Below are 24,023 nucleotides of genomic sequence, written 5' to 3' on the forward strand. Positions count from 1 at the left end.
CGTTAAGAGGTCGATGACAAAGGAAAAAAGAAAGGTGAGAAGGGGAGAGGAGAGGAAGAAAGGCAGAGGAGAAAAAGAAATAGGCTATTCTGGGTCTTAGTGTAAAGCACAGCAAGTATAAGCACCATTACAGTTGTACTTTCTCAGGTACGAATGTTTACACAACAGCCTGGGGTGATGATGCCCTGGGGGACTGATTCGAACTAGCCAAGCTCACAAGAGACAAAGTGAACAAACTCACACCTGTTACACTACAAGGGTCAGAGGGGGTGTCTCACCCTTTCTGGTGCCTGATCTGCTGCTACCCACTCCCCAAGGACAGCAGGCCTCCCCACTCTGTGCCTCGGTATACAAGCCAAAAGACTGTACTGTCCTACTCCATCACAGCATCCCTCTCTCTGAGAACCGGAATCCTCTGGTCTCCAGTGTCACCAACACGACTCCCAAGAAATAGAGCAATCTTATATTGAACAGAGATCTAAGAGGGACCCTTGCTTTGGACTTTGAATTAGAAAATACTCTTTTATTGGCAACAAGGTTACCATTTAAGTAACTTTTCCCAAATGATTTGCCTTTCTCTGTTAGTTTTCATTTCAGAAGATGACATTTCCAATGTTTCTCTCAAATTCAAAGAATAACAACTGGCCTTGAGCTCCCTATGAATCGCTGCCCCACAGGGTCCTGTGGTCTCATCCTGAATCAGGGTGCACAAGTCTACAAGTGGACCCGGGGAGATCTGAAGAAAAGACAGGAACCTGGAGAGCACAACAGATTTCTCCCAGAATCAGGGTCCCACAGGCCCTGAGTAACACAAAAAGCAAAGGGCAAAGAAAAAAGCAAAGAGAAGAAATAAGGGATAGCAGGCGAGACTACCTTCCAACCTGTTCCGGCCCTGAACTCCCACACAGCCAGCCACAGCCCATGCTAGCCTTATGTCTTCAGGCCTTGGGAGGGACACTGGTGCCCAGGTCCCTGGGCTACAGGGTCTCCTGGTGGACCAGTCTCCCCTGCAAGGGGTCTTGTTTCCCATACCACAAGTATGGATGGGATTCTGATTCCTTGGGAATCAGAATTCCCAATTTCACTTGGGAATACAGTCAAAGAATTCACAGGTAGAAGCAATCTACAACAGCAAAATCTGGTCTAAAACTATCAGATAAAAATGTCTCCCGCATCATTAGCCATTTCTTTTTCCCTTTTTTTTTTTTTTTGGTGGAGACGGGGTCTTGCTATGTTCTCCAGGCTGCTCTTGAACTGTGGGCTCAAGTGATCCTCCCACCTCGCTCTCCCAAAGTACTGGGATTATGTGTGAGACACTGTGCCTGGCCACTGGCCATTTCAAGTTCAGATGTACAATCCATGGACTTCTCCAAACAACCTCCATGTTGATTTAATTCTGTTTCATCTCTGCCTTGTTTCCATCAGTAGCAAAGCAGTGACAGTGTCCTGGCCTGGTATGACTAGGACTGGCCACCTCCAATGCTCCTGTAATTATTCTACTTCCCCTGACTAACCCCAGAGAGGGACACACCCCAAGTCCTATCACCCCAGGTTTGATTTTACAGGGATGCTTCACATATTTTTAAACAATTCACGTATTTTAAAATAATAATCATGTTACAATTATACTATTTTGGACATACTGAGTTAAATTAAAAATATTAAAACTGGCCAGCCGCGGTGGCTCACGCCTGTAATCCCAGCACTTTGAGAGGCCCAGGCGGGCAGATCACGAGGTCAGGAGTTCCAGACCAGCCTGGCCAACATGGTGAAACCCTATCTCTACTAAAAATACAAAAATTAGCCAGGCGTGGTGGCGCATGCCTGTAATCCCAGCTACTCAGGAGGCTGAGGCAGGAGAATCGCTTGAACCCAGGAGGCAGAGGTTGCAGTGAGCTGAGATTGCACCACTGCACTCCAGCCTGGGCAACAGAGCAAGACTCTGTCTAAAAAAAAAAAAAAAAGGAAAAAAAGAAAGAAAGAAAAGAAAAAAAAAGAAAAAATTAAAATTAATTTCATCTGTTTCTTTGTACTTTTAAAATGTTGCTTCTAGAAAATATAAAATTAAGGCTGAGGCAGTGGCTCATGCCTGTAATCCCAACACTTTGGGAGGCTGAAAGAGGAGAATTGCTTGAAACCAGGAGTTCAAGACCAGCCTGGACAAGAAAGCAAGACCTCAACTCTACAAAAAATAAAAAATTAGCTGGGCATGGTGGCACACACCTGTAGTCCCAGCTACTTGGGAGGCTGCTGAAGTGGGAGGATTGCTTAAGGCCAAGAGTTTGAGGCAGCAGTGAGCTATGATTATGCCATTGCACTCCAGGTGCATGACAGAGTGGGGCCCCACCTCGAAAGAAAAGAAAAAAAAAAGGAAAGAAGCAAGCAAGAAGGAAGGAAGGAAGGAAGGAGAGAAAGAAAGAAAGAAAAGAAAAAGAAAATATAAAATTACCCATGTGTCTTTGGGAGGCCGAGGTGGGTGGATCACCTGAGGTCAGGAGTTCCAGACCAGCCTGAGCAATATGGTGAAACCCTGTCCCTTCTAAAAATACAAAAATTAGCCGGACGTGGTGGCGGGCGCCTGTAATTCCAGCTACTCAGGAGGCTGAGGCAGGAGAATCGCTAGAACCCGGGAGGCGGAGGTTGCAGTGAGCTGAGATTGCACCATTGTACTCTAGCATGGGGGAGAGAGTGAGACTCCGTCTCAAAAAAAAAAAAAAATTATCCATGTGGCTCACATTGTACCTTCTGTTGGACAACACTGCTTTAGAGTCTAACCTTAGATGATGGGTCCCGACTCGGCACAGTGGCTCACGCCTGTAATCCCAGAACTCTGGGAGTGCCGAGGCTGGCGGATCACCTGAGGTCAGGAGTTTAAGACCAGCATAGCCAACATGGTGAAACCCTGTCTCCACCAAAAGTGCAAAAATTAGCCAGGTGTGATGGCGCATGCCTGTAATCCCAGCTGCTCGGGAGACTGAGGCAGGAGAATCGCTTGAACCCAGGAGGGGGAGGTTGCGGTGAGCTGAGATTGTGTCACTGCACTCCAGCCTGGGTGACAGAGTGAGACTCCATTAAAAAAAAAACAAAAAAACATGTGGCCAGGCGCAGTGGTTCATGCCTGTAATCCCAGCACTTTGGGAGGCCGAGGTGGGCGGATCACCTGAGGTCAGGAGTTCCAGACCAGCCTGGCCAACATGGTGAAACCCTATTTCTACTAAAAACATAAAAATCAGCTGGGCACAGTGGCGTGCACCTGTAGTCCCAGCTACTCAGGAGGCTGAGGCAGGAGAATCGCTTGAACCCGGGAGGCAGAGGCTGCAGTGAGCTGAGATCGGGCCACTGCACTCCAGCCTGGGCGACAGACAAGACTCCATCTCAAAAAAGAAAAAAAAAAACCCACCCATGCTAGCCCCTGCTCAGCACCCTCTCCTGGTGCTATTTTGAGGTGATATCCATCTTGGCCTACGGGTCTCTACTAAATCTGGCTGTCCACTACCTCTGACCTCATCTCCTACCACTCTCCCCTATCAAGCATGGCCACCACATTGGCCCCACTGTTCAAGACAAAACAATCATGCTCCAGCCTCTGGGCCTTAGCATTTGCTGTTCCTTCTGCCTAGAACGCACTTCAACCAGCTTCTTTCTTTTTGGTTTTGTTTTGCGATGGAGTCTTGCTCTGTCGCCCAGGCTGGAGTGCAGTGGCACGATCTCAGCTCACTGCAACCTCCACCTCCTGGGTTCAAGCCTGCCTCAGCCTTCTGAGTAGCTGGGATTACAGGCGCCTGCCACCACACCCGGCTAATTTTTGTATTTTTAGTAGAGACAGAGCTTCACCATGTTGCCCAGGCTGGTCTTGAACTCCTGACCTTAGGTGATCCTTCTGCTTCAGCCTCCCAAAGTGCTGAGATTACATGGGTGAGCCACCGCACTCGGCCTTCAACGAGCTTCTAAGCAGCTTGTTGCTGCACTTCTTTTAAATCTCTCTGCCTATCTTTAAGAGACCTTCTCTGATCTTTTTTTTTTTTTTTTTTTTTTGAGATGAAGTCTCGCTGTCGCCCAGGCTGGAGTGCAATGGCACGATCTCAGCTCACTGCAACCTCCACCTCAGGGGTTCAAGCGATTCTCCTGTCTCAGCCTCCCAAGTAGCTGGGATTACAGGCGTGTGCCACCACACCTGGCTAATTTTTTTTGTATTTCTACAGAGATGGGGTTTCACCATGCTGGCCAGGCTGTCAAACTCCTGACTTCAAGTGATCCACCCACCTCGGCCTTCCAAAGTGCTGGGATTACAGGTGTGAGCCACCATGCCCAACATTATTTTTTATTTTTTTAAGAAATGAGTTCTTGCTCTTTTGTTCAAACTACAGTGCAATGGTGCAATCACAGCTCACTGCAGCCTCACACTCCTGGACTCAAGTGATCCTTCGGCCTCGGCCTCCTGAGCAGCTGGGATTATAGGCATGTGCCACCACACCTGGCTAGTTTTTTGTTGTTTTTTTTTTTAACGAGCCAGGGTCTTGCTCTGTTGCCCAGGCTGGAGTGCAGTGATGCAATCATAGCTCACTGTAGCCTTGATTTCCTGGACTCAAGCGATCTGCCTCAGCCTCCTGAGCAGCTGGGATTACAGGCACATGCCACTATGCCCGGCTATTTTTTTCTTTAAAAAAAAAAAAAAAAAGATGAGGGGCTGGGTGCAGTGGCTCACATCTGTAATCTCAGCACTTTGGAAGGCCAAGGCAGGTGGCTTGCTTGAGCTCAGGAGTTCGAGACCAGCCTGGCCAAAATGGCAAAATCCCATCTCTACAAATACAAAAATTATCAGGTGGCCACGCACGGTGGCTCACGTCTGTAATCCCAGCACTTTGGGAGCCCGAGGCAGGCAGATCACCTGAGGTCAGGAGTTTGAGACCAGCCTGACCAACATGGAGAAACCCCGTCTCTACGGAAAATACAAAATTAGCCAGGCGTGATGGCACATGCCTGTAATTCCAGCTACTCGGGAGGCTGAGGTGGGAGAATCGCTTGAACCCGGGAGGTGGAGGCTGTGGTGAACCGCGATCACGCCACTGCACTCCAGTAGCCTGGGCAGCAAGAGAGAAACTCCATCTCAAAAAAAAAAATAAATAAAAGCCAGGCATGGTGGCACATGCTTGTAATTCCAGCTGCTTGGGAGGCTGAGGCAGGAGGATTGCTTGAACCTGGGAGGATCTCAGCAGTGAGCTGAGATCATGCCACTGCACTCCAGCCTGGGTGACAGGGTGAGACTCCAGCTCAAAAATAAATAAAGAGACGAGCGTCTCTCTATGTTGCTCAGGCTGGTCTCAAACTCCTGCCCTCAAGCGATCCTCCTGCCTCAGCCTCCCGAGTAGATGGGAATACAGCCGCGCACCACCTTGCCTGCCTCTGACCATTTTTTGTAAGATGGCAATTCCACCACAGTCACTTTCTAAAACCCTTAATCTGTTTTACTTTTCTTTACTGAGTGGTATATAAAACACTTACTGTTTATTGTCCATCTTTCCCCAGTAGAAAGTAAGCCTTATGAGAGCAGAAACTTCATTCACTGCATTTGTCCAATGTCTAAAATAGTACCCAACACACGAATTAAAGAACAATCACCAGCCTGGCCAACATGGTGAAGCCCTGTCTCTACTAAAAATACAAAAAATTAGCGGGGTGTGGTGGCTGGTGCCTGTAATCCCACCTACTTGGGAGGCTGAGGCAGGAGAATTGCTTGAACCCGAGAGGCAAAGGTTGCAGTGAGCCAAGACTGCGCCACTGCACTCCAGCCTGGGCAACAGAGCGAGACTTCGTCTCAAAAAAAAAAAAACCCAAATCAACAGGATTTTACAGATACATCTTGATTTTACAAATGAAGAGGAATCAATTCAGATAGGTTATATAATTTGACCATGGTTCCACAGCTAGTATGAAGTGGAGCCAGAATTTGAACTGGATCTATCTGGATCCAGTTGACAAATGACACTATCCATATTCAAAATAAGAGCTAAGGCTGCCTTAGGCATTTCTTGGCAAAAAACAGGTATTATGTCCTCCCTTTACCACCTCTAATCTTCGCTACAACCTGTGGAGCGTCCAGCAGCCTTGCTGCATACCCAGAAGTTAAGTGATTTGCCTCTGACTGCACAACTATGCACAACTAGTAAGTGACAGAACTGAACCCTAAGGCAGGGCGTAGTGGCTCACACCTGTAATCCCAGCACTTTGGGAGGACGAGGCAGGCGGATCACGAGGTCAGGAGATCGAGACCATCCTGGCTAACATGGTAAAACCCCGTCTCTACTAAAAACAAAAAATTAGCCGGGCGTGGTGGCAGGCACATGTAGTCCCAGCTACTCGGGAGGCTGAGGCAGGAGAATGGCATGAATCCCAGAGGCGGAGCTTGCAGTGAGCCAAGATCGTGCCACTGCACTCCAGCCTGGGCGACAGAGCGAGACTCCATCTCAAAAACAAAACAAAACACAACTGAACCCTAAATCTCAAGAAGGGGAAGCAAAAATGTTCAGGACACTGGCAGGCAGGTGGCATCAGGAACTAATAAAGTAGGATATAAGGAGGTCGGGCACAGTGGCTCACACCTGTAACCCCAGCACTTTGGGAGGCCGAGGCGGGTGGATCCCCTGAGGTCAGGAGCTCGAGACCAGCCTGGTCAAAATGGCAAAACCTCCTCTCCACCAAACATACAAAAATTAGCCGGGCGTGGTGGCATGTGCCTGTAATCCCAGCTACTCGGGAGGCTCAGGCAGGAGAATCACTTGAACCCAGAGGGTGGAGGTTGTAATGAGCCGAGACTGCACCACTGCACTCCAGCCTGCAAGACTCCGTCTCAAAATAAATAAATAAATAAATAAAGTAGGATAAGGGCTGACAGATAACAACATCCCAGCCTGCTGCTACACCTCAGGCCAGGTCAGTGCAAGCCCAGGTTTCCTAAGGCCTATAGCAGTAACAGACAAAAACAGCTGACTCCCAAGGCCCCGATCTTAAAGCTATAAATAAGTTGCCAAAAGCACGGTGGCTCAAACCTGTAATCCCAACACTTTGCGAGGCCGATGTGGGTGGATCACCTGAGGTCAAGAGTTCAAGACCAGACCGGCCAACATGGTGAAACCCTGTCTCTAATAAAAATACAAAAATTAGCCAGGTGTCACGGTGGCAGGTGCCTGTAATTCCAGCTACTCGGGAGGCTGAGGCAGGAGAATTTGCTCAAACCTGGGAGGCGGAGGTTGCAGTGAGCTGATCACACCACTGCACTCCAGCCTGGGCGACAGAGCAAGACTCCATCTCAAAAAACAAAAAAAAGAAGTTGCCAAACAGAAATAATTCTTCAGCAGCAACCAGGCCTAGCAGTTTAGATGTATCCCAGGCTAGAAAGCCTCAAAAACTTTGTAGATGCCATCTTGAGACAATGTATTGTTTTGAGTGCCTCTTCAAAGGGTCTCCATGCCGGGGGGATACACTCAGCCCTATACCTGAAAGTAACGGGATAGGCAGATGTAATGGTGAAGAGTCTTGCCCTGGAAATAAAATGGGGTCGAATCTAATGCGGCTCCTGCTTTCTCTGTGTTTCTGTAACTGCTTCTCCCTGTTGATTTTCGTACAACACTAAGCAATACAATTCTCAGAAGACAGTATATTAGTCCTCAGGGGCAGCAAGAAAGTGACCCTTCAGCCAGTCTTAGGAATCCTGAACCCAAACCAGATAGAGGCTACACTGTGAGTGGCTGGAGAGCCGGGAACAATGCCTTCACACTCAGAGCAATGGCACTCTCGGCTCCCACATCCACCTGTGAATGACGCTTTACTAAGTGTTTCAACTCTCACTACCAGGCAAGGCAAATTCTATTAATTCAGTTTTACAAATTAAGAGATTGATGTGGACAGAAGGGTAGGTAGTGATTTGTCCAAAAATCAGACCAGGCATTTAAATCCCAGTCTTCTGACCTATTGCTATTAATGGAGAAAAGTAGGCCGTTAACTGGCAGAGGGAACCTATCCTTTCTTGCTACTTTTTTTTTTTTTTTTTTTTTTTTTGAGACAGAGTCTGGCTCTGTCATGATCTTGGCTAAGTGCAACCTCCGCCTCCCTAGTTTAAGCAATTCCCCTGCCTCAGCCTCCTGAGTAGCTGGGATTACAGGTGCACACGACCACGTCCCGCTAATTTTTTCGTATTTTTAGTAGTGACAGGGTTTCACCATGTTGGCCAGACTGGTCTTGAACTCTTGACCTCAGGCAATCCACCCGCCTTGACTTCCCAAAGTGCTGGGATTACAGGTGTAAGCCACTCTTGCTACCTTTTATAATGACTGCAAGGCTCCTCTCCCAAAGGAAATACCAGGCATTACTGACTTTGGAGGATGAAACAAAGACACTATTAACCCTCATCCACCAGATTTCACTTTAACAACCAAGGGTGCCCTCATCAAATCCCAGTTAGAATCGCCAGCACTCAGCAGGGGTGGCAAACACAATGCCTCCAAGCCCAAATGGCTAAAGCAGGCAGAATGGAACACAAAAGGTAACAACAGGTAAAGGAGGATTGCAGGGGAGAGCAGAGGAGAGGACAGCAGAGAGCAGCCAACAGCCGGTAAAGGCATTCAAGTTCAATATTTAAAAATCCTGCCGGCTGGGTGCAGTAGCTCACGCACCTGTACTCCAAGCTACTCAGGAGGAGGCTGAGGTGGGAGTATCACTTGAAGCGATCTGAGTTCAGATCAGTCTGGGTAACAAGGCAAGACCACCGCCCCCTCCATTTAAAAATCCTGAGCAACGTATTTTTTTTTTTTTGAGACAGAGTCTCGCTGTGTTGCCCAGGCTGGAGTGCAGTGACACAATCTCAGCTCATTGCAACCTCCGCCTCCCAGGTTCAAGCGATTCTCCTGCCTCAGCCTCCCAGGTAGCTGGGGTTACAGGCACCTGCCACCACATCTGGCTAATTTTTGTATTTTCAGTAGAGACAAGGTTTCACCATGTTGGCCAGGCTGATGTGGAACTCCTGACCTCAAGTGATCCGCCTGCCTCGGCCCCCCAAAGTGCTGGGATTACAGGTGTGACCCAATGCGCCCTGCCCAATAATTATTTATGTTATCTTTTTCCACTTGGCCAAATGTTAAAAAGTTATCTATCATTTATGATCAAGATTTCGACCAGCATCTCACTTGTAGTCACTGTTCTTAGCATTATAACTGACAGCAGGATTATCGCTTGGCTCTTCAGCACTGAGTTCAAATTTCTCAGATGCAGTTTATGAGCTCATGCAGGCTACAGAGGCAGGAGGTCAATCCCAGGTGAAAACAAATGAAATGCTTCAAAGGAGCTAGTAACTAAGCATCCTAAAGCACTTAACTAGTTAATTATCTGGTGAGAAGCAAATGTAAACAAATTGCTCCAAAAAAGGTCCCTCAGAGTGTGGGCTCAGGCCTAACAGCCAGGGCTGGACCGACCACATGATTTCCTCCCCCGGACCAGGAATAATAGCACCTACACCTCACAAGGTCACTGCTAATGATTGTAAAAATGCACTCCCCCTGGGCTGTAGGCAGCCATACAACATATATCTTAGAAGCTCTTCCAAAAAGGGCCCGAGGAACTTGGGAGCTTCCCACAGGCTGCGCGCTTGTTCGCCAGTGAGATGAACAACTAGATAGCAGAAACACTACTGACATATGGAAGGTCACAAATGTTTTTATAAGCTAGGAAGGGCTGGGCTGGGAATTGTTCTCAAGGTCAGTGAAGAGTGGTGACAGTCCTGACCTTTCCAGACTCAAGTCATACTTTCCTTCTATACAATCTCATCTAATCGCCATGGCCCCTGAAGAATGCAATTTTAGCTGTACATATTTATTATTCCTTTTAGAAAGGAATGACTGTTATTTCCTGTGTTCCTTTTATAAGGGAACGAGTTTGTTGGGGGGAGGGGCTGGCTTACTGTGATGGACATTTTGAAATGTCTCACCGTCAAGGACAAGATTCTCTGTCTCGGACTGGGCGCGGTGGCTCATGCCTGTAATCCTAACACTTTGGGAGGCCGATGTGGGCAGACTGCCTGAGCTCAGGAGTTCCAGACCAGCTTGGGCAACATGGTGAACCCGTCTCTACTAAAATACAAAACATGAATCGGGCATGGTGACATGAGCCTGTAGTCCCACCTACTTGGGAGGGTGAGGCATGAGAATTGCTTGAACCCGGAAGGCAGAGGTTCAGTGAGCAGAAATTGCGCCACTGCACTCTAGCCTGGGTGACAGAGAGAAACTCCTTCTCAAAAAAAAGAAAAAAAAAATTATCTGTCTCCATACAGACTATTGGGGTTTGTTGCTAATTTCTGTGGGGCATGGTTTTACCTTAATATCCTGCACAGAGCTAGATGTTAAAGAGAAGGATGCTTGGTAGGAGCAAACAGTTTTAAGAAAAACACTCAAAGGCCAGGCGTGGTGGCTCACGCTTGTAATCCCAGCATTTTGGGAGGCCGAGGCGGGTAGATCACGAGGTCACGAGTTTGAGACCGGCCTAGCCAACACAGTGAAACCCCATCTCTACTAAAAATACAAAAATTGGCTGGGTGTAGTGGCGGGCACCTGTAATCCCAGCTACTTGGGAGGCTGAGGCAGGAGAATCGCTCGAACCCGGGAGGCAGAGGTTGCAGCGAGCTGAGATCGCGCCACTGCACTCCAGCCTCGGCGACAGAGCTAGACTCCGTCTCAAAAAAACAAAACAAAACAAAAACACTCAAGAAGAGAAATCTCTATGGATACTACATTAAAATTTTTTTATTTTATTTTATACTTTGGCCACAGATTTAAGTAGCTAAACTCAACCTTCTCCTAGGAAACCAACAGGTCAGTAGTTTTCCTGACAGAACACACCTCGTAGAGGCTAGCTACCTGATACAGCCAGAAACTGATGCTAGCTGTCGGGGGCCAACAGCAGTGGAGAGGTGGAAACTGGAAAGGGCTGGCCCCTGGAATGTTTTCAGTCATGAGACCTAGACAACTGTGACTTTTCTCTGCAGGACTGCACCAACAGTTTTAGAAAGATGCACTAAATCCTCTCCTGTCATAGAAGTAAAAACAAGAAGGCCTGTGATTGCTGGAATTTCTAGCCCACGGCAACCATGGCAGCTCTCTTGATACCCAGAGCACGCTGGGAACAGGCCCTCCCATGCAGCCAATGAAAAAAGGGCTGAGAAGTTACTAGTGAAAAGCTCATTATCCTCCTTTCTTTGAAGCCACAGTGAAACCAACCTTTTTCCAGAGTCCCAGGGACAGACTGCTCAGCAGAATCAAGCCTAAACTGCCCAATTGCTTCACAGAAAGCCCCTTCTGAGGACATCACAGTCCATAAGGCTCAACCTTTCCAGAAAGACTAGCACCAACTGAGAGGTGGCCCCTTTAGGCATGGTGTATCTGGAACTGTGCTTTCTGTGATACCACAAATCTTAAATGCCTTCTTTTTACTGCAGGGACAGACATAAAGAAATCAGCACCAGATAGCCCCAAACTAATTGATCTCTTTTTTCCCACTACCCATAGCCTTTTTTTGTTGTTTTGTTGTACATGTTCCAAAATGACAGCAGCTACACAAAGCACTGGGGACCCTAGAGTGAAGCGGCAGTCACACTTTGGGGAGAATGGCCTCTTCTCCAAAGAAAGAGAAGAAAATCAAAGTTCTGATCTCCTGAATTTAATCTAACTATGGGCCGGGTGTGGTGGCTCACGCCTGCAATCCCAGCACTCTGGGAGGCTGAAACGGGAGGATCACTTATGTTCAGGCATTCGAGACCAACATGGGCAACATGGTGAGACCCTGTCTCTACAAAAAAATCAAAAATAGTCAGGTGTGGTGGCGCATGCCTGTAGTCCCAGCTACTCGGGAGGTTGAGGCTGAAGTAGGAGGATCACTTGAGCCTGGGAGGTCGAGACAGCAGTGAGTCATCATTGCACCACTGCTCTCAGCCTGGGTGACAGAGTGAGACCCTGTCTCAAAAAAAAAAATGTGTGTTTTTTTTTTTTTTTGAGATGGAGTTCCACTCTTGTTGCCCAGGCTGGAGTGCAATGGTGCAATCTCGGCTCACCGCAACCTCCACCTCCCAGGTTCAAGCGATTCTCCTGCCTTGGCCTCCCGAGTAGCTGGGATTATAAGCAGGCACCACCACACCTGGCTAATTTTGTATTTTTAGTAGAGACAGGGTTTCTCCATGTTGGTCAAGCTGGTCTCGAACTCCTGACCTCAGGTGATCCACCTGCCTCAGCCTCCCAAAGTGCTGGCATTACAGGCATAAGCCATCGTGTCCGGCAAAAAATTTAAAACATAAATAAATAAATCTAGCTATATCACTCTTCTGCTTAAAAAAAAAAAAAAGTTCAAAGCTCCTTGCACTTTCAGGACAAAGTTCAAGCTTCCAGAACCAAGTACAAGGAAGCCTTTCCCAATCTGGCCCCTACATACCTCTGTGGTCTCACCTCTTTCCACTCAACCCTGCCAACCCTCTCCCCTTCAGCCAGAAGGAAATACTTGTAGCCCTCCCAATGCTGTGTATTTGTCTCTCGGCCTCCTCATCCATGCCTGCTTTGGCCCTACACTCTACCTGCCTCTCCCAGACTTACCACTGCTTAATTCAACTGATCTTTCAAATCTTAACTTAGGCATCGTCTTCTCTACAAGACTTTCTCTGATCCAGCCATGGTACCCCACTTATGCCTCTTCCTGAAGGTGCTGCCGGACCTGTCTGACTCCCCCACTAAACAGGGCCTCCATGCCTGGTATGCAATAGTTATTTAATGTTTAATGACACCTTCCTATGGACTCATACACCATCCAGCATCACTGATGGGGCAATGTTTGGATAACTGGCTCATGGGGGTAGAAAGTAAACATAAATTTCAATTCTTAATCCAGAACACCAGTCATCCTTTAACTTATTCAAGATGCATTTTCTTCCCACTAGCTGCATGCCTTGACCTTGAGAAAAAGAATAAAAGGAAACTTGCAAGATACAGGGAAATCAGAGAGGTTGTCAGTGCTTTATAATAACCACTGGTCCAATTACATTTTTATATCATCTGCTGCCTTCCCCTAGCTGGGTTAGCTCATTACCAACACTATGAACTCTTTTTTTTTGAGACAGAGTCTCACTCTGTCACCCAGGCTGGAATGCAGTGGTGCGATCTCTGCTCACTGCAACCTCTGCCTCCAAGGTTCAAGAGATTCTCCTGCCTCAGCCTCCGGAGTAGCTGGGATTACAGGCACCTGCCACCATGCCAAGCTCATTTTTGTATTTTTAATAGAGACGGGGTTTCACCATGTTGGCCACGCTGGTCTTGAACTCGTGACCTCAGGTGATCTGCCCGCCTCAGCCTCCCAAAGTGCTGGGATTACAGGCGTGAGCCACCACGCCTGGCATATTTTATTGATTGTCTTAAACAATTGGGGATATAGGACGAAACCCTGTCTCAAAAAAAAAGAAGAAAAAGAAAAAGAAAAAAGTGTTTGCCATACTAACTAAAAGCAAAAAGTCTATTCACAGAATATGTGAGGGACTTCTCAAAGTCAGTCTTTCTCTAAATGACACAATAGGACTTGATACTAAGAATTCGGAAGCTATACAGGAAACAATGACCTCAGATGACTCACATACACAAAAATTCTTCCAGTCTGGGCAATATGGCAAGACTCTGTCTCTACAAAAAAATTTTCTTTTTAAATTAGCCAGGCACATAGTGGTACACGCCTGTGGGCCCAGCTACTCAGGAGGCTGAGGCTGCAGTGAGCTGTATTCCGACCACTGCACTCCAACCTTGGCAACAGAGCAAGACCCTCCTGCCTTAAGAAAGGGGCCAGGCGCAGCGGCTCACGCCTGTAATCCCAGCACTTTGGGAGGCCGAGGCGGGCGGATCACGAGGTCAGGAGATCGAGACCATCCTGGCTAACACAATGAAACCCCATCTCTACTAAAAATACAAAAAATTAGCCAGGTGTGGTGGTGGGTGCCTGTAGTCCCAGCTACTCCGGAGGCTGAGGCAGGAGAATGGTGTGAACCCGGGAGGCGGAGCTTGCAATGAGCCGAGATTGCACCACTGCACTCCAGCCTGGGCGACAGAGCAAGACTCCGTCTCGGAAAAAAAAAAAAAAGGAAAAAAAAAAAGAAAAAAAAAGGAAGGGAGAGAGGGGAGCAGAGGGATGGGAGCAGAGGGAGGGGAGGGGAGGGGAGAAATTCTACATGATGTCAAAAAATTTTTGGCTGGGCATGATGGCTCATGCCTGTAATCCCAGCACCTTGGGAGGCTGAGGCGGGTGGAGATTGCCTGAGACGGAAATTGCCTGAGACTGCAGTGAGTGTTCCCCACTGCACCCCAGCCTGGGCAACAGAGCAAGACCCTGTCTCAAAGAAAAAAGACAAAAATTTTCTTGTGGTGTTGGAGGGCAGGGATCTCCAAAATCCTTTACTTCCAAGGATTAGAACTGCCCCTGGATTTTTGTGTAGTTTCAATTTTCCCATTTAGGTTATTAGTCTTCACCCAGTTTTTGTTGTTTTGGAGTAGGGTATTCAAAGCTCATTACCAGTAGGAAGAGGGGATAACCTGAAGCCAAGACTTTTACGCAATTGCCTATATATGAAAGACATGTATAGCCTGCAGTCCATTGGTTTCCCAGTGATGTGGACATAACATCTCCCTGGCTCCCCCCTTTCAAAAGTGCATATTTACAAGAACCTTTGTGAAATTTGAAAAGGGAATCAAATTCAAGACAGTGTTCAAATATAAGCCCAGACAAACTATTAAAAATGAAAGCTGGCTGAGGGCAGTGGCTCATGCCTATAATCCCAGAACTCTGGGAGGCTGAGGCAGGAGGACTGCTAGAGCCCAAGAATTCAAGGTTGCAGTAAGCTATGATTATGCCACTGCACTTCAGCCTGGGAAACCAAAGGAGACCCTGTATCTAAAATAAATAATTTTTTTTTTTTTAATGAAAGCTGCCAGGCATAGTGGCACATGCCTATAATCTACTGGGAGGCCCAGCCTGGGCAATCTCATCTCAAAAAATAAAAAAAAAAAATTAAAAAAAAAAAGGCCAGGCGCAGCGGCTCATGCCTGTAATCCCAGCACTTTGGGAGCCTAAGGCAGGAGGATCACTTGAGGCCAGGAGTTCAAGATCAGCGTGGCCAACATGGTGAAACCCCGTCTCTACTAAAAATACAAAAATTAGCTGGGCGTGGTAGCATGCGCCTTGTAATCCCAGCTACTCGGGAGGCTGAGGCACGAGAATCGCTTGAACCTGGGAGGTAGAGGTTGCAGTGAGATGAGATTGAGCCACTGCACTCCAGCCTGGGCAATGGAGTAAGACCTTCTCTCAAACAAAAAAAAAAAAAGGAAAAGAAAGAACACCCAATTCCCAAATTTTCCACATGTCCCCAGGTAGAGAGGTAGCAGCAAAATGCTAGAGAAAAAAAGCCCAGCCTTGAAGTCAGACACGCTTGGGATCAAATCCCAGCTTCCCCCAGCTGTGTGATCTTGCGCAAAACAGGTTACTCTCGAAACCTCCGTTTCCTTGTCTATAAAAGGGGGACAATGCCTCAACAGGTTGTTTCAAGGATTCAATTAAATAAAATATATTAGAGAACCTGCATTTTGGCAGAAGTGTTCATGATGTCAATAAGGCAAGGTTTGTGTTCCACCTCTGTAGTTTTTTTTGTTTTGTTTTTTTGTTTTTTGATGGAGTTTCACTCTTGTTGCCCAGGCTGGAGTGCAATGGCATGATCTCAGCTCACTGCAACCTCCGCCTCCTAGGTTCAAGCAATTCTCCTGGCTCAGCCTCCCAAGTAGTTGGGATTACAGGTATGTACCATAGGGTCCAGCTAATTTTTGTATTTTTAGTAGAGATGGGGTTTCACCATGTTGGCCAGGCTGGTCTGGAACTCCTAACCTCAGGTTATCCGCCCACCTCAGCCTCCCACAGTGCTGGGATTACAGGCGTGAGCCACAGCACCTGGCCGCGGTACATTTTTAAAGGATATTACTAAAGTAAGGGATAGCAGAAAGAACTCTGGCTTTCTGCCTCCGCTGCTGCCATGGCTTCTGTGAAAAAGCCTGTGGTGAAGGGGGGCAAAAAAAAGAAGCAGGTTCTGAAGTTCACTCTTGAATGCACTCACCCCGTAGAAGATGGAATCATGGATGCTGCCAATTTTGAGCAGTTTTTGCAAGAAAGGATCAAAGTGAACGGAAAAGCTGAGAACCTTGGTGGAGGGATGGCGACCATTGAAAGGAGTAAGAGCAAGATCAACGTGACATCCGAGGTGCCTTTCTCCAAAAGGTATTTCAAATATCTCACCAAAACATATATGAAGAATAATTTACGTGATTGGTTGCTCCTAGTTACTAACAGCAAAGATAGCTACAAATTACGTTACTTCCAGATTAACCAGGACAAAGAGGAGGAAGATGAGGATTAAATTTCATTTATCTGGAATATTTTGTATAAGTTTTTGAATAAAACTTGGGAACCAAAAGAAAAAAGAAAGAACACGCGACAAGCATCAGAAAGACCCAAGTCTCTAAATCTCACATCTCTAGACTTATTCAGCTGTTAAATGGGGGACTGTACTAGCTAATTTCTAATGGACTTACCCATTCTGAAAAACTAAAGTAAGCCCCAATTTCTGCTGAATCCTATTCATTTTTGTTCATTTGCCTCCAACTTCTCTAACATGAGGGATTTATGACCCTTTGAAACAGGTGAGGAAAACCAAAGGCAGGCCAAGATGCCCAAGAAACGTATCATTTGCATGATATTAAAGTTGTAAGCCAAGCTTTTTTATACGGATGTCTGGATGATTCACTCAGATTAGTGGTAGGCAATAAACGCCTGTACCGAAAATGTTGCATTTTCTGGCACAAAGTCACTGGTAAGCACACTGCCTAGCATATAGCAGACACTCAAAAATGCTGGTTGAATGAACAAGGAGCCAACTGACACCTGTTACTCCCTATAAAATCTTTAACTTTCTTAAGCCAAAACTCAAGAAAGATGGTTGTCACATTAAGAACTCTACTAAATATCCTCTGAACGAACGAATCCTTCAAATTCTCAATTATGCTAAATGGAAAAACATAAACAACCGTTGAGAGAAATGCTGAACCAGCGGAAAAAACTTCAAAGCCAAGTTTCAACATTCCCGTAGAGCTAGATACACCCACTGACTGCTGCCAGGGTCAATTTCCCGGCCTCTTCCAGAGCTCATAAGCACCCCCAAAAAGCGCTTAGGAAAAAAAACCCAGCGCCTACTCTACCCTGGTACGCTCGACTCCTCGCACACGTAAATCTTTAAGGTGGATGTCAGTGCAGCCAGCATTGAACAGACGCGAACACGGGGAGACAAAAAAAGCATCTCCCCATATTCACAAGGGTCACCACAGACAAACTCTGAAAAGACCAAATTATTCACAAATCTAAGAGAATTGACAGATCCTCTTTGAGATAAACTATTTTCCTACAGTTTCTGGAGGCAAACGAAAACTCCAAAAACAAGTCGAACGGTCCATCTCCCCACTCCTCTCCCAAGAATGTGGCTGTTTTACATATCACACCCTGGACTCCGACAAGCGAACTCCTAGACCTTCCCGGGGCCTCGGATCGCTGAGTGGCAGAGGGGCTGCCCCGCAGAGCTTTCGGTTGCTTTGGCAGAGTCCCCGTGAGACCTGCCTGCCTGCCCACAAACTCTTCTTGGAGTAAAAGTGAAAGAGAAAAAAAACCCGACTCGTCCACCGTGACGGATGGTGGGGGATTTTAGCAGAGTTGAGTAGCCCAAAGAGGATTCCATTTCCCCCCGCCCTCGGCTGCCTCCTCCCGCTTTCCTGCGAAGCCGGACGTGCCTCCTTGGTCCGCGCAAGCCCCACCACCACCCACATGGTGTGTCCCTCCCGGTCAGAGCACAAGAACTTTAAAATGGTGCCTCGGGCCACAAGGCTCATCGGAAAGAGTCACAGAGGCCCACGGCCAGCAAGTGGGCGCGGGGGGTCAGGAAAGGAGGCCCCGGGTGGCGGGTGGGGCGCCCCAGGTGGCGGGTGGGGCGCCCCGGGTGACGCGCGCGTTAGTGGGCGGGGGGAGGCGCACCAGGCAAAGGAAAGGAGAGAAATGGATCGCGGCCCCTTTAAGAGGCCTTCACGGCGCTCAGGAACTGGGGGCCTCTCCACCACCCCCAGCCCGGCGTATGGGGCCCTTCCTTGGGGAGAACTATCTCCAGACCCGCTCCCCGGAGGCTCCCCTCACGCCAGGTCTCGCCCGGCCCTGCCATGGGACGGCGGCTTCTCCTTACCCCGCTGTCTGCCGCCTCTTCCCAGCTCTCAGCGACCTCCTCATCTTCCATCTTACTCGCCGCTTTCCCTCCTCCCCCACCCCCTCCCCGCGCCTGCGCTTTGAAGCGCGCCTCCGTCGCGGGCGCAGGCACGCAAGGCTTTACTCAATGGACCCCGCCCGCTGCCAAGCCCGGAAGAGGCGCCAGGCAAGGTCCCAAGAGTACATTAGGGCAGCCATCTTGGAAGGGGGCAGAGAAGGCGGAAAGATGCCATCTTTCTTAAGGGCCAACGCGTTATCTGTCTTACAGAATGGGCGTTCAAGGGAAGTCCTCATCTGGAGTACCGGAAGTGTGTTCTGTGGAACCATCTTTTCTAAGGGCAGGCAATTAAAGAAAACTTTTTTCTTTTAAAGTGAGTCGTAGTTTTCCTAAACTACAGATAATGGTATCTTCAGAATTCTGAAAACATTTTTAAACACCAACAAATGATGAAAAATATCTGCTGATGCAGAAAACATTTTATTATTTCTGATAGGGTGAAAATCATTACAGTATTTCCTGCTCATAAAGCAGTATTCTAATCATTTATTAACACTATATCCGCTACCGTAAGGTAAAGACGGTAAAGATAATATTGCACCTCAGTTGGGAGAACCAGTGGGATTCCCAGCTACTAAGTTCTCCTGGGTCTTTAATGGTAGATAAATACGTTAGTATTACCTCTAAAAATTATTGGCCAGGCGCGGTGGCTCACGCCTGTAATCCCAGCACTTTGGGAGGCCGAGACAGGCAGATTACCTGAGGTCAGGAGTTCAAGACCAGCCTGGCCAACATGGTGAAACCCCGTCTCTACTACAAATACAAAAATTAGCTGGGCATGGTGGCACACGCCTATAATCCCAGTTACTCCGGAGGCTGAGGCAGGAGAACTGCTTGAGCCAGGGAGGTGGAGGTTGCAGTGAGCCAAGATCATGCCACTGCACTCCAGCCTGGCCGACAGAGTGAGGCTCTGTCTCAAAAAAAAAAAAAAAAAAAAAAAAAATTATTTATGTCAGGGCAGGCGTAGTGGCTCACGCCTGTAATCCCACTTTGGGAGGCCAAGGTGGGCAGATCACCCGAGGTCAAGAGTTCGAGACCAGCCTGACCAACATGGAGAAACCCCGTCTCTACTTAAAATGCAAAATTAGCTGGGCATGGTGGCACATGCCTGTAATCCCAGCTACTCGGGAGGCTGAGGCGGGAAGATCGCTTGAGCCTGGGAGGCAGAGGTTGCAGTGAGCCGAGATTGCGCCATTGCACTCCAGCCTGGACAACAAGAGCAAAACTCTATCTCAAAAAAAAGTTATTTATGTGGCCGGGCATGGTGGCTCACGCCTATAATCCCAGCACTTTGGAAGGGTGAGGCGGGTGGATCGCTTGAGCCCTGCAGTTTGAGACCAGCCTGGGCAACAAGGCAAAAGCCCATCTCTACTAAAAAAAAAAAAAAAAAGCTGTGTGATCTTATGCAAGTTACATAAGGATTCTATGTCTCAGTTCCCCAAGTGTATACATTAGAGATAGCTACTTCAAAAGTAGACTGTAAGAATTTAACCAGTTACTATGCTGAAATGCCTAGAACAGTGCCTGACCCATAGTAAGAGTCCTAAGGGTTAGCTATTATCATTATGGGAGTGTCTTGTCTGCCCGAGGAAGATTTATAATTGTCACTTCTGTAATCATCCTTTCTTAAAATATAAGGACAGGGAGATGCCAGGCGCGGTGGCTCACGCCTATAATCCCAACACTTTGGGAGGCTGAGGTGGGCGAATCAGTTGAGGTCAGGAGTTCAAGACTAGCCTGGTCAACATGGTGAAACCCCATCTCTACTAAAGATACAAAAATTAGCCAGATGTGGTGGCAAGCACCTGTAATCCCAGCTACTTGGGAAGCTGAGGCAGGAGAGTTGCTTGAACCCAGGAGGCAGAGGTTGCAGTGAGCCAAGATTGCGCCATTGCACTCCAGCCTGGGCAACAAAGCAAGACTCTGTCTCAGAAAAAAAAAAAAAGGCAGGGAGATAAGCAAACACCATGTGTTTATATTCTTACTGACATGTTCCTGTTTTTCTCTGTTTTAAATACATGTCATTCAGTAGTGTTGCATTTGGCTGCTATAACCAAGTTATCTGACTTGGAATGTGTTTTTTCTTGTATTTTTAGTATGCCATTAATCTTTCTGAAGTAAAACCTTCCTGCTGTGAAATTTCATAATTTGTATTCTTTTTTTTTTTTTTTTAGACATAGTCTCACTGTCGCCCAGGCTGGAGTGCAGTGGCGCAATCTTGGCTCATTGCAGCCTCTGCCTCCTGGGTTCATGTGATTCTCCTGCCTCAGCCTCCTGAGTAGCTGAGACTATAGGTGCTTGCCACTATGCCCAGCTAATTTTTGTATTTTTAGTAGAGGCCAGGTTTCACCATGTTGGCCAGACTGGTCTGGAACCCCTAACCTCAGATGATCTGCCTGCCTCAATCTCCCAAAGTGTTGGGATTACAGGTGTGAACCACTCTGCCCGTCCTGTTATTTGTATTCTTAATGATTATCATCATAAACTGCAACCATGTGTTAAATGTTACTGGTCTTTATTTAGAAGCTTAAGTGATATGCTTACTAATTCTCTGGTTTCACAAATTCCTGACTCTGAAATATTGTTCATTTCCAGGTCTGTCCTCAGTCCACTGTTCTTACCTAGATGTTCATGGTATAAGCCACCCACTGTATGCTGAAGACTGCCAAAGTTGACTTCTAGCTGTGAACTGACCTGGTGTTTCTGATTCCGATTTTCACAGCTAGGCTTCTTATTGCCATCTCCACATGGATATTCCACTAGCAGCTTTTAAGTCTGTAAAACTCAAGTAATTCTCGGCTGAGCGCAGTGGCTCACGCCTGTAATCCTAGCACTTTGGGAGGCCAAGGCAGGCGGATCACGAGGTCAGGAGTTCGTAGACCAGCCTGACCAACATGGTGAAACCCCGTCTCTACTAAAAATACAAAAATTAGCCAGGCGTGGTGGCGCATGCCTGTAATCCCAGCTACTCAGGAGGCAGAGGCAGGAGAATTGCTTGAACCCGGGAGGTGGAGGTTCCAGTGAGCCAAGATCATGCCACTGCACTCCAGCCTGGGTGACAGTGAGATTCCATCTCAAAAAACAAACAAACAAACAAAAACCAAAAAAAAAAACCACACAAAAACTCAGTAATTCTGTTGAGTTCACCAATTTCATGGATTTTTGGCTTATTCACTCTGTGAGATTATATTTACTTGGAATACATTCTACTGTGAACCCATTCGTTGAAGTAAATTATCCTGACTGAGTCTTGGCAACAGCAAAGTGGTTGAAACTGTCAGACGGGGCTGGGCGCGGTGGCTCACGCCTGTAATCCCAGCACTTTGGGAGGCCAAGGCGGGCAGATCACGAGGTCAGGAGATCGAGACCATCCTGGCTAACACGGTGAAACCCCGTCTCTACTAAAAATACAAAAAAAAAAAAAAATTAGCCGTGTGTGGTGGTGGGCGCCTGTAGTCCCAGCTACTCGGGAGGCTGAGGCAGGAGAATGGTGTGAACCTGGGAGGCAGAGCTTGCAGTGAGCCGAGATCGCACCACTGCACTCCAGCCTGGGCGACAGAGCAAGAGTCCGTCTAAAAAAAAAAAAAAAAAGTATACAGAAACTGTCAGACATAACCTCGTTCTGGAGCAATAGTTTTTCCTAAATGCAAGTGACTCCTATATTTAAGCTTTGTCATTATGCCATATTACCAGCAGAGGGAGATGGTTTCTTACAATTTAGCATATTGGGCAACGACCCTTAACAAAAGCATTAGTTGTGCATTTCTGGGACTGAATTTTCAAGGAGACAAGAAAGATAGAGACCTTGGAAATCATCTGAAAATGCTGCAAATGAAATAGTTTTTGTTCCACAAAATGGGTAACCAGGAGGTCAGCCTTAGTTAATCACATAGACCCCTTGTGACCTTGGGCAAGTCTCTTCTCTCTCAGTCTGATTCCTCATCTGTAAAATCAGGGATGGAACCAAATTAGCTCTAAAATTGAAAAAGTAGTGGCAATTTCTTCTTCCAGGGATAAGCCCAAAAAGTTGAGGCAGTGGCGGCCTGGCACGGTGACTCACGCCTGTAATCCCAGCACTTTGAGAGGCCGAGGCAGGTGGAAGACGAGGTCAAAAGATCAAGACCATCCTGAATGTGGTGAAACCCCTACTCTACTAAAAATTCAAAAATTAGCTGGGCGTGGTGGCACGTGCCTGTAGTCTCAGCTACTAGGGAGGCTGAGGCAGGAGAATCGCTTGAACCTGGGAGGCGGAGGTTGCAGTGAGCCGAGATCATGCCATTGCACTCCACCCTGGCCGATAGGGTGAGACTTTGTCTCAAAAAAAAAAAAAAAAAAGTTGAGGCACACAATACACAGGTATTGTCAGAGGCCCTAAAGCATGAGTCTTTCTCTCTCTCTCTCACTCTTTCTGCTCTCACTCGGTCACCAGGCTGGAGTACAGTGGCACAATCATGGCTCACTGCAACCTCCACCTTCCAAGCACAAGTGATCCTCCTGCTTCAGCCTCCTGAGTACTGAGTAGCTGGGACTATAGGTGTGTGCCACCACACCCAGCTAAGTTTTTGCGTTTTTTTTTTTTTTTTTTTGGAGATGGAGATTCTCTCTTGTCACCCAGGTTGGAGTGCAATGGCGTGATCTTGGCTCACTGTATCCTCCAGATTCAAGCGATTCTCATGCCTCAGCCTTCTGAGTAGCTGAGATTAGAGGCCTGGGCCACCATACCCAGCTAATTTTTTTTTTTTTTTTTGACAGAATCTTGCTTTGTTGCCCAGGCTGGAGTGCAATGGTGTGATCTCGGCTCACCACAAGCTCTGCCTCCCGGGTTCAAGCGATTCTCCTGCCTCAGCTTCCCAAGTAGCTAGGATTACAGGCGCCTGCCACCAAGCCTGGCTAATTTTTTTATTTTTAGTAGAGACCGGGTATCACCATGCTGGCCAGGCTGGTCTCAAATTCCTAACCTCAGGCGATCCACCCGCCTCGGCCTCCCAAAGTGCTGGGATTACAGGTTTGAGCCACCGTGCCCAGCCCGGTGTATTGTATTATTAGTGGAGACAGTTTCTCCATGTTGGCCAGGCTGGTCTCAAACTCCTGACCTCAGGTGACTTTTTTTTTTCCTGAGACAGAGTCCACTTTTTTTTTTTTTTTTTTTTGAGACGGTGTCTTGTCTTGCTCTGTTGCCCACGCTGGAGTGCAATGGCGTGATCTCAGCTCACTGCAACCTCTGCCTCCCAGGTTCAAGCAATTCTTCTGCCTCAGCCTCCTGAGTAGCTGGGACTACAGGCACGTGCCACCACGCCTGGCTAATTTTTGTATTTTTAGTAAAGACGGGATTTCACCATATTGGCCAGGCTGGTCTCAAAGTCCTGACCTTGTGATCTGCCCGCGTCAGCCTCCCAAAGTGCTAGGATTACAGCCATGAGCCACTGCGCCCAGCTTTTTTTTTTTTTTTTTTGACAGATTTTCGCTCTTGTTGCCCAGGCTGGAGTGCAATGGCATGATCTCAGCTCACCACAACCTCCGCCTCGCGGGTTCAAGCGATTCTCCTGCCTCAGCCTCCCGAGTAGCTGGGATTACAGGCATGTGCCACCATACCCGGCTAATTTTGTATTTTTAGTAG

At 47.5% G+C, this 24,023-nt stretch overlaps 2 protein-coding genes across 11 annotated transcripts in view; one reads left to right on the forward strand and one right to left on the reverse strand.

Annotated features, from left to right (window-relative positions):
* The window catches only part of SZRD1 (SUZ RNA binding domain containing 1), a 45,670-nt gene that overhangs the window by 12,584 nt on the left and 9,063 nt on the right, over positions 1 to 24,023 (reverse strand). The window contains exon 1 of one of the 10 annotated variants that reach the window (XM_003949302.5): positions 18,329 to 18,602. The exons of 6 other annotated variants lie outside the window; for them this stretch is intronic. In XM_003949302.5, coding sequence (XP_003949351.1) covers positions 18,329 to 18,379 — 51 coding nt within the window. In that variant the 5' untranslated portion in view covers positions 18,380 to 18,602. Of the gene's footprint in view, positions 1 to 18,328; positions 18,603 to 24,023 lie in introns of those variants that run through there. 3 more of the 10 variants (XM_009449098.4, XM_063804850.1, XM_009449096.4) reach the window with 3 other exon arrangements.
* On the forward strand, positions 16,085 to 16,465 carry LOC129136515 (large ribosomal subunit protein eL22-like). The gene has a single exon (XM_054663097.1). It carries the CDS (start codon positions 16,085 to 16,087, stop codon positions 16,463 to 16,465), a length of 381 nt encoding a protein of 126 aa, XP_054519072.1.

This window comes from Pan troglodytes, chromosome 1, assembly GCF_028858775.2.
Source record: "Pan troglodytes isolate AG18354 chromosome 1, NHGRI_mPanTro3-v2.0_pri, whole genome shotgun sequence".
NCBI lineage: Eukaryota > Metazoa > Chordata > Mammalia > Primates > Hominidae > Pan > Pan troglodytes.

Bases quoted from the DNA above. Each gene is read 5' to 3' on its own strand.
- LOC129136515 (XM_054663097.1), top strand. From the start codon at position 16,085: ATGGCTTCTGTGAAAAAGCCTGTGGTGAAGGGGGGCAAAAAAAAGAAG.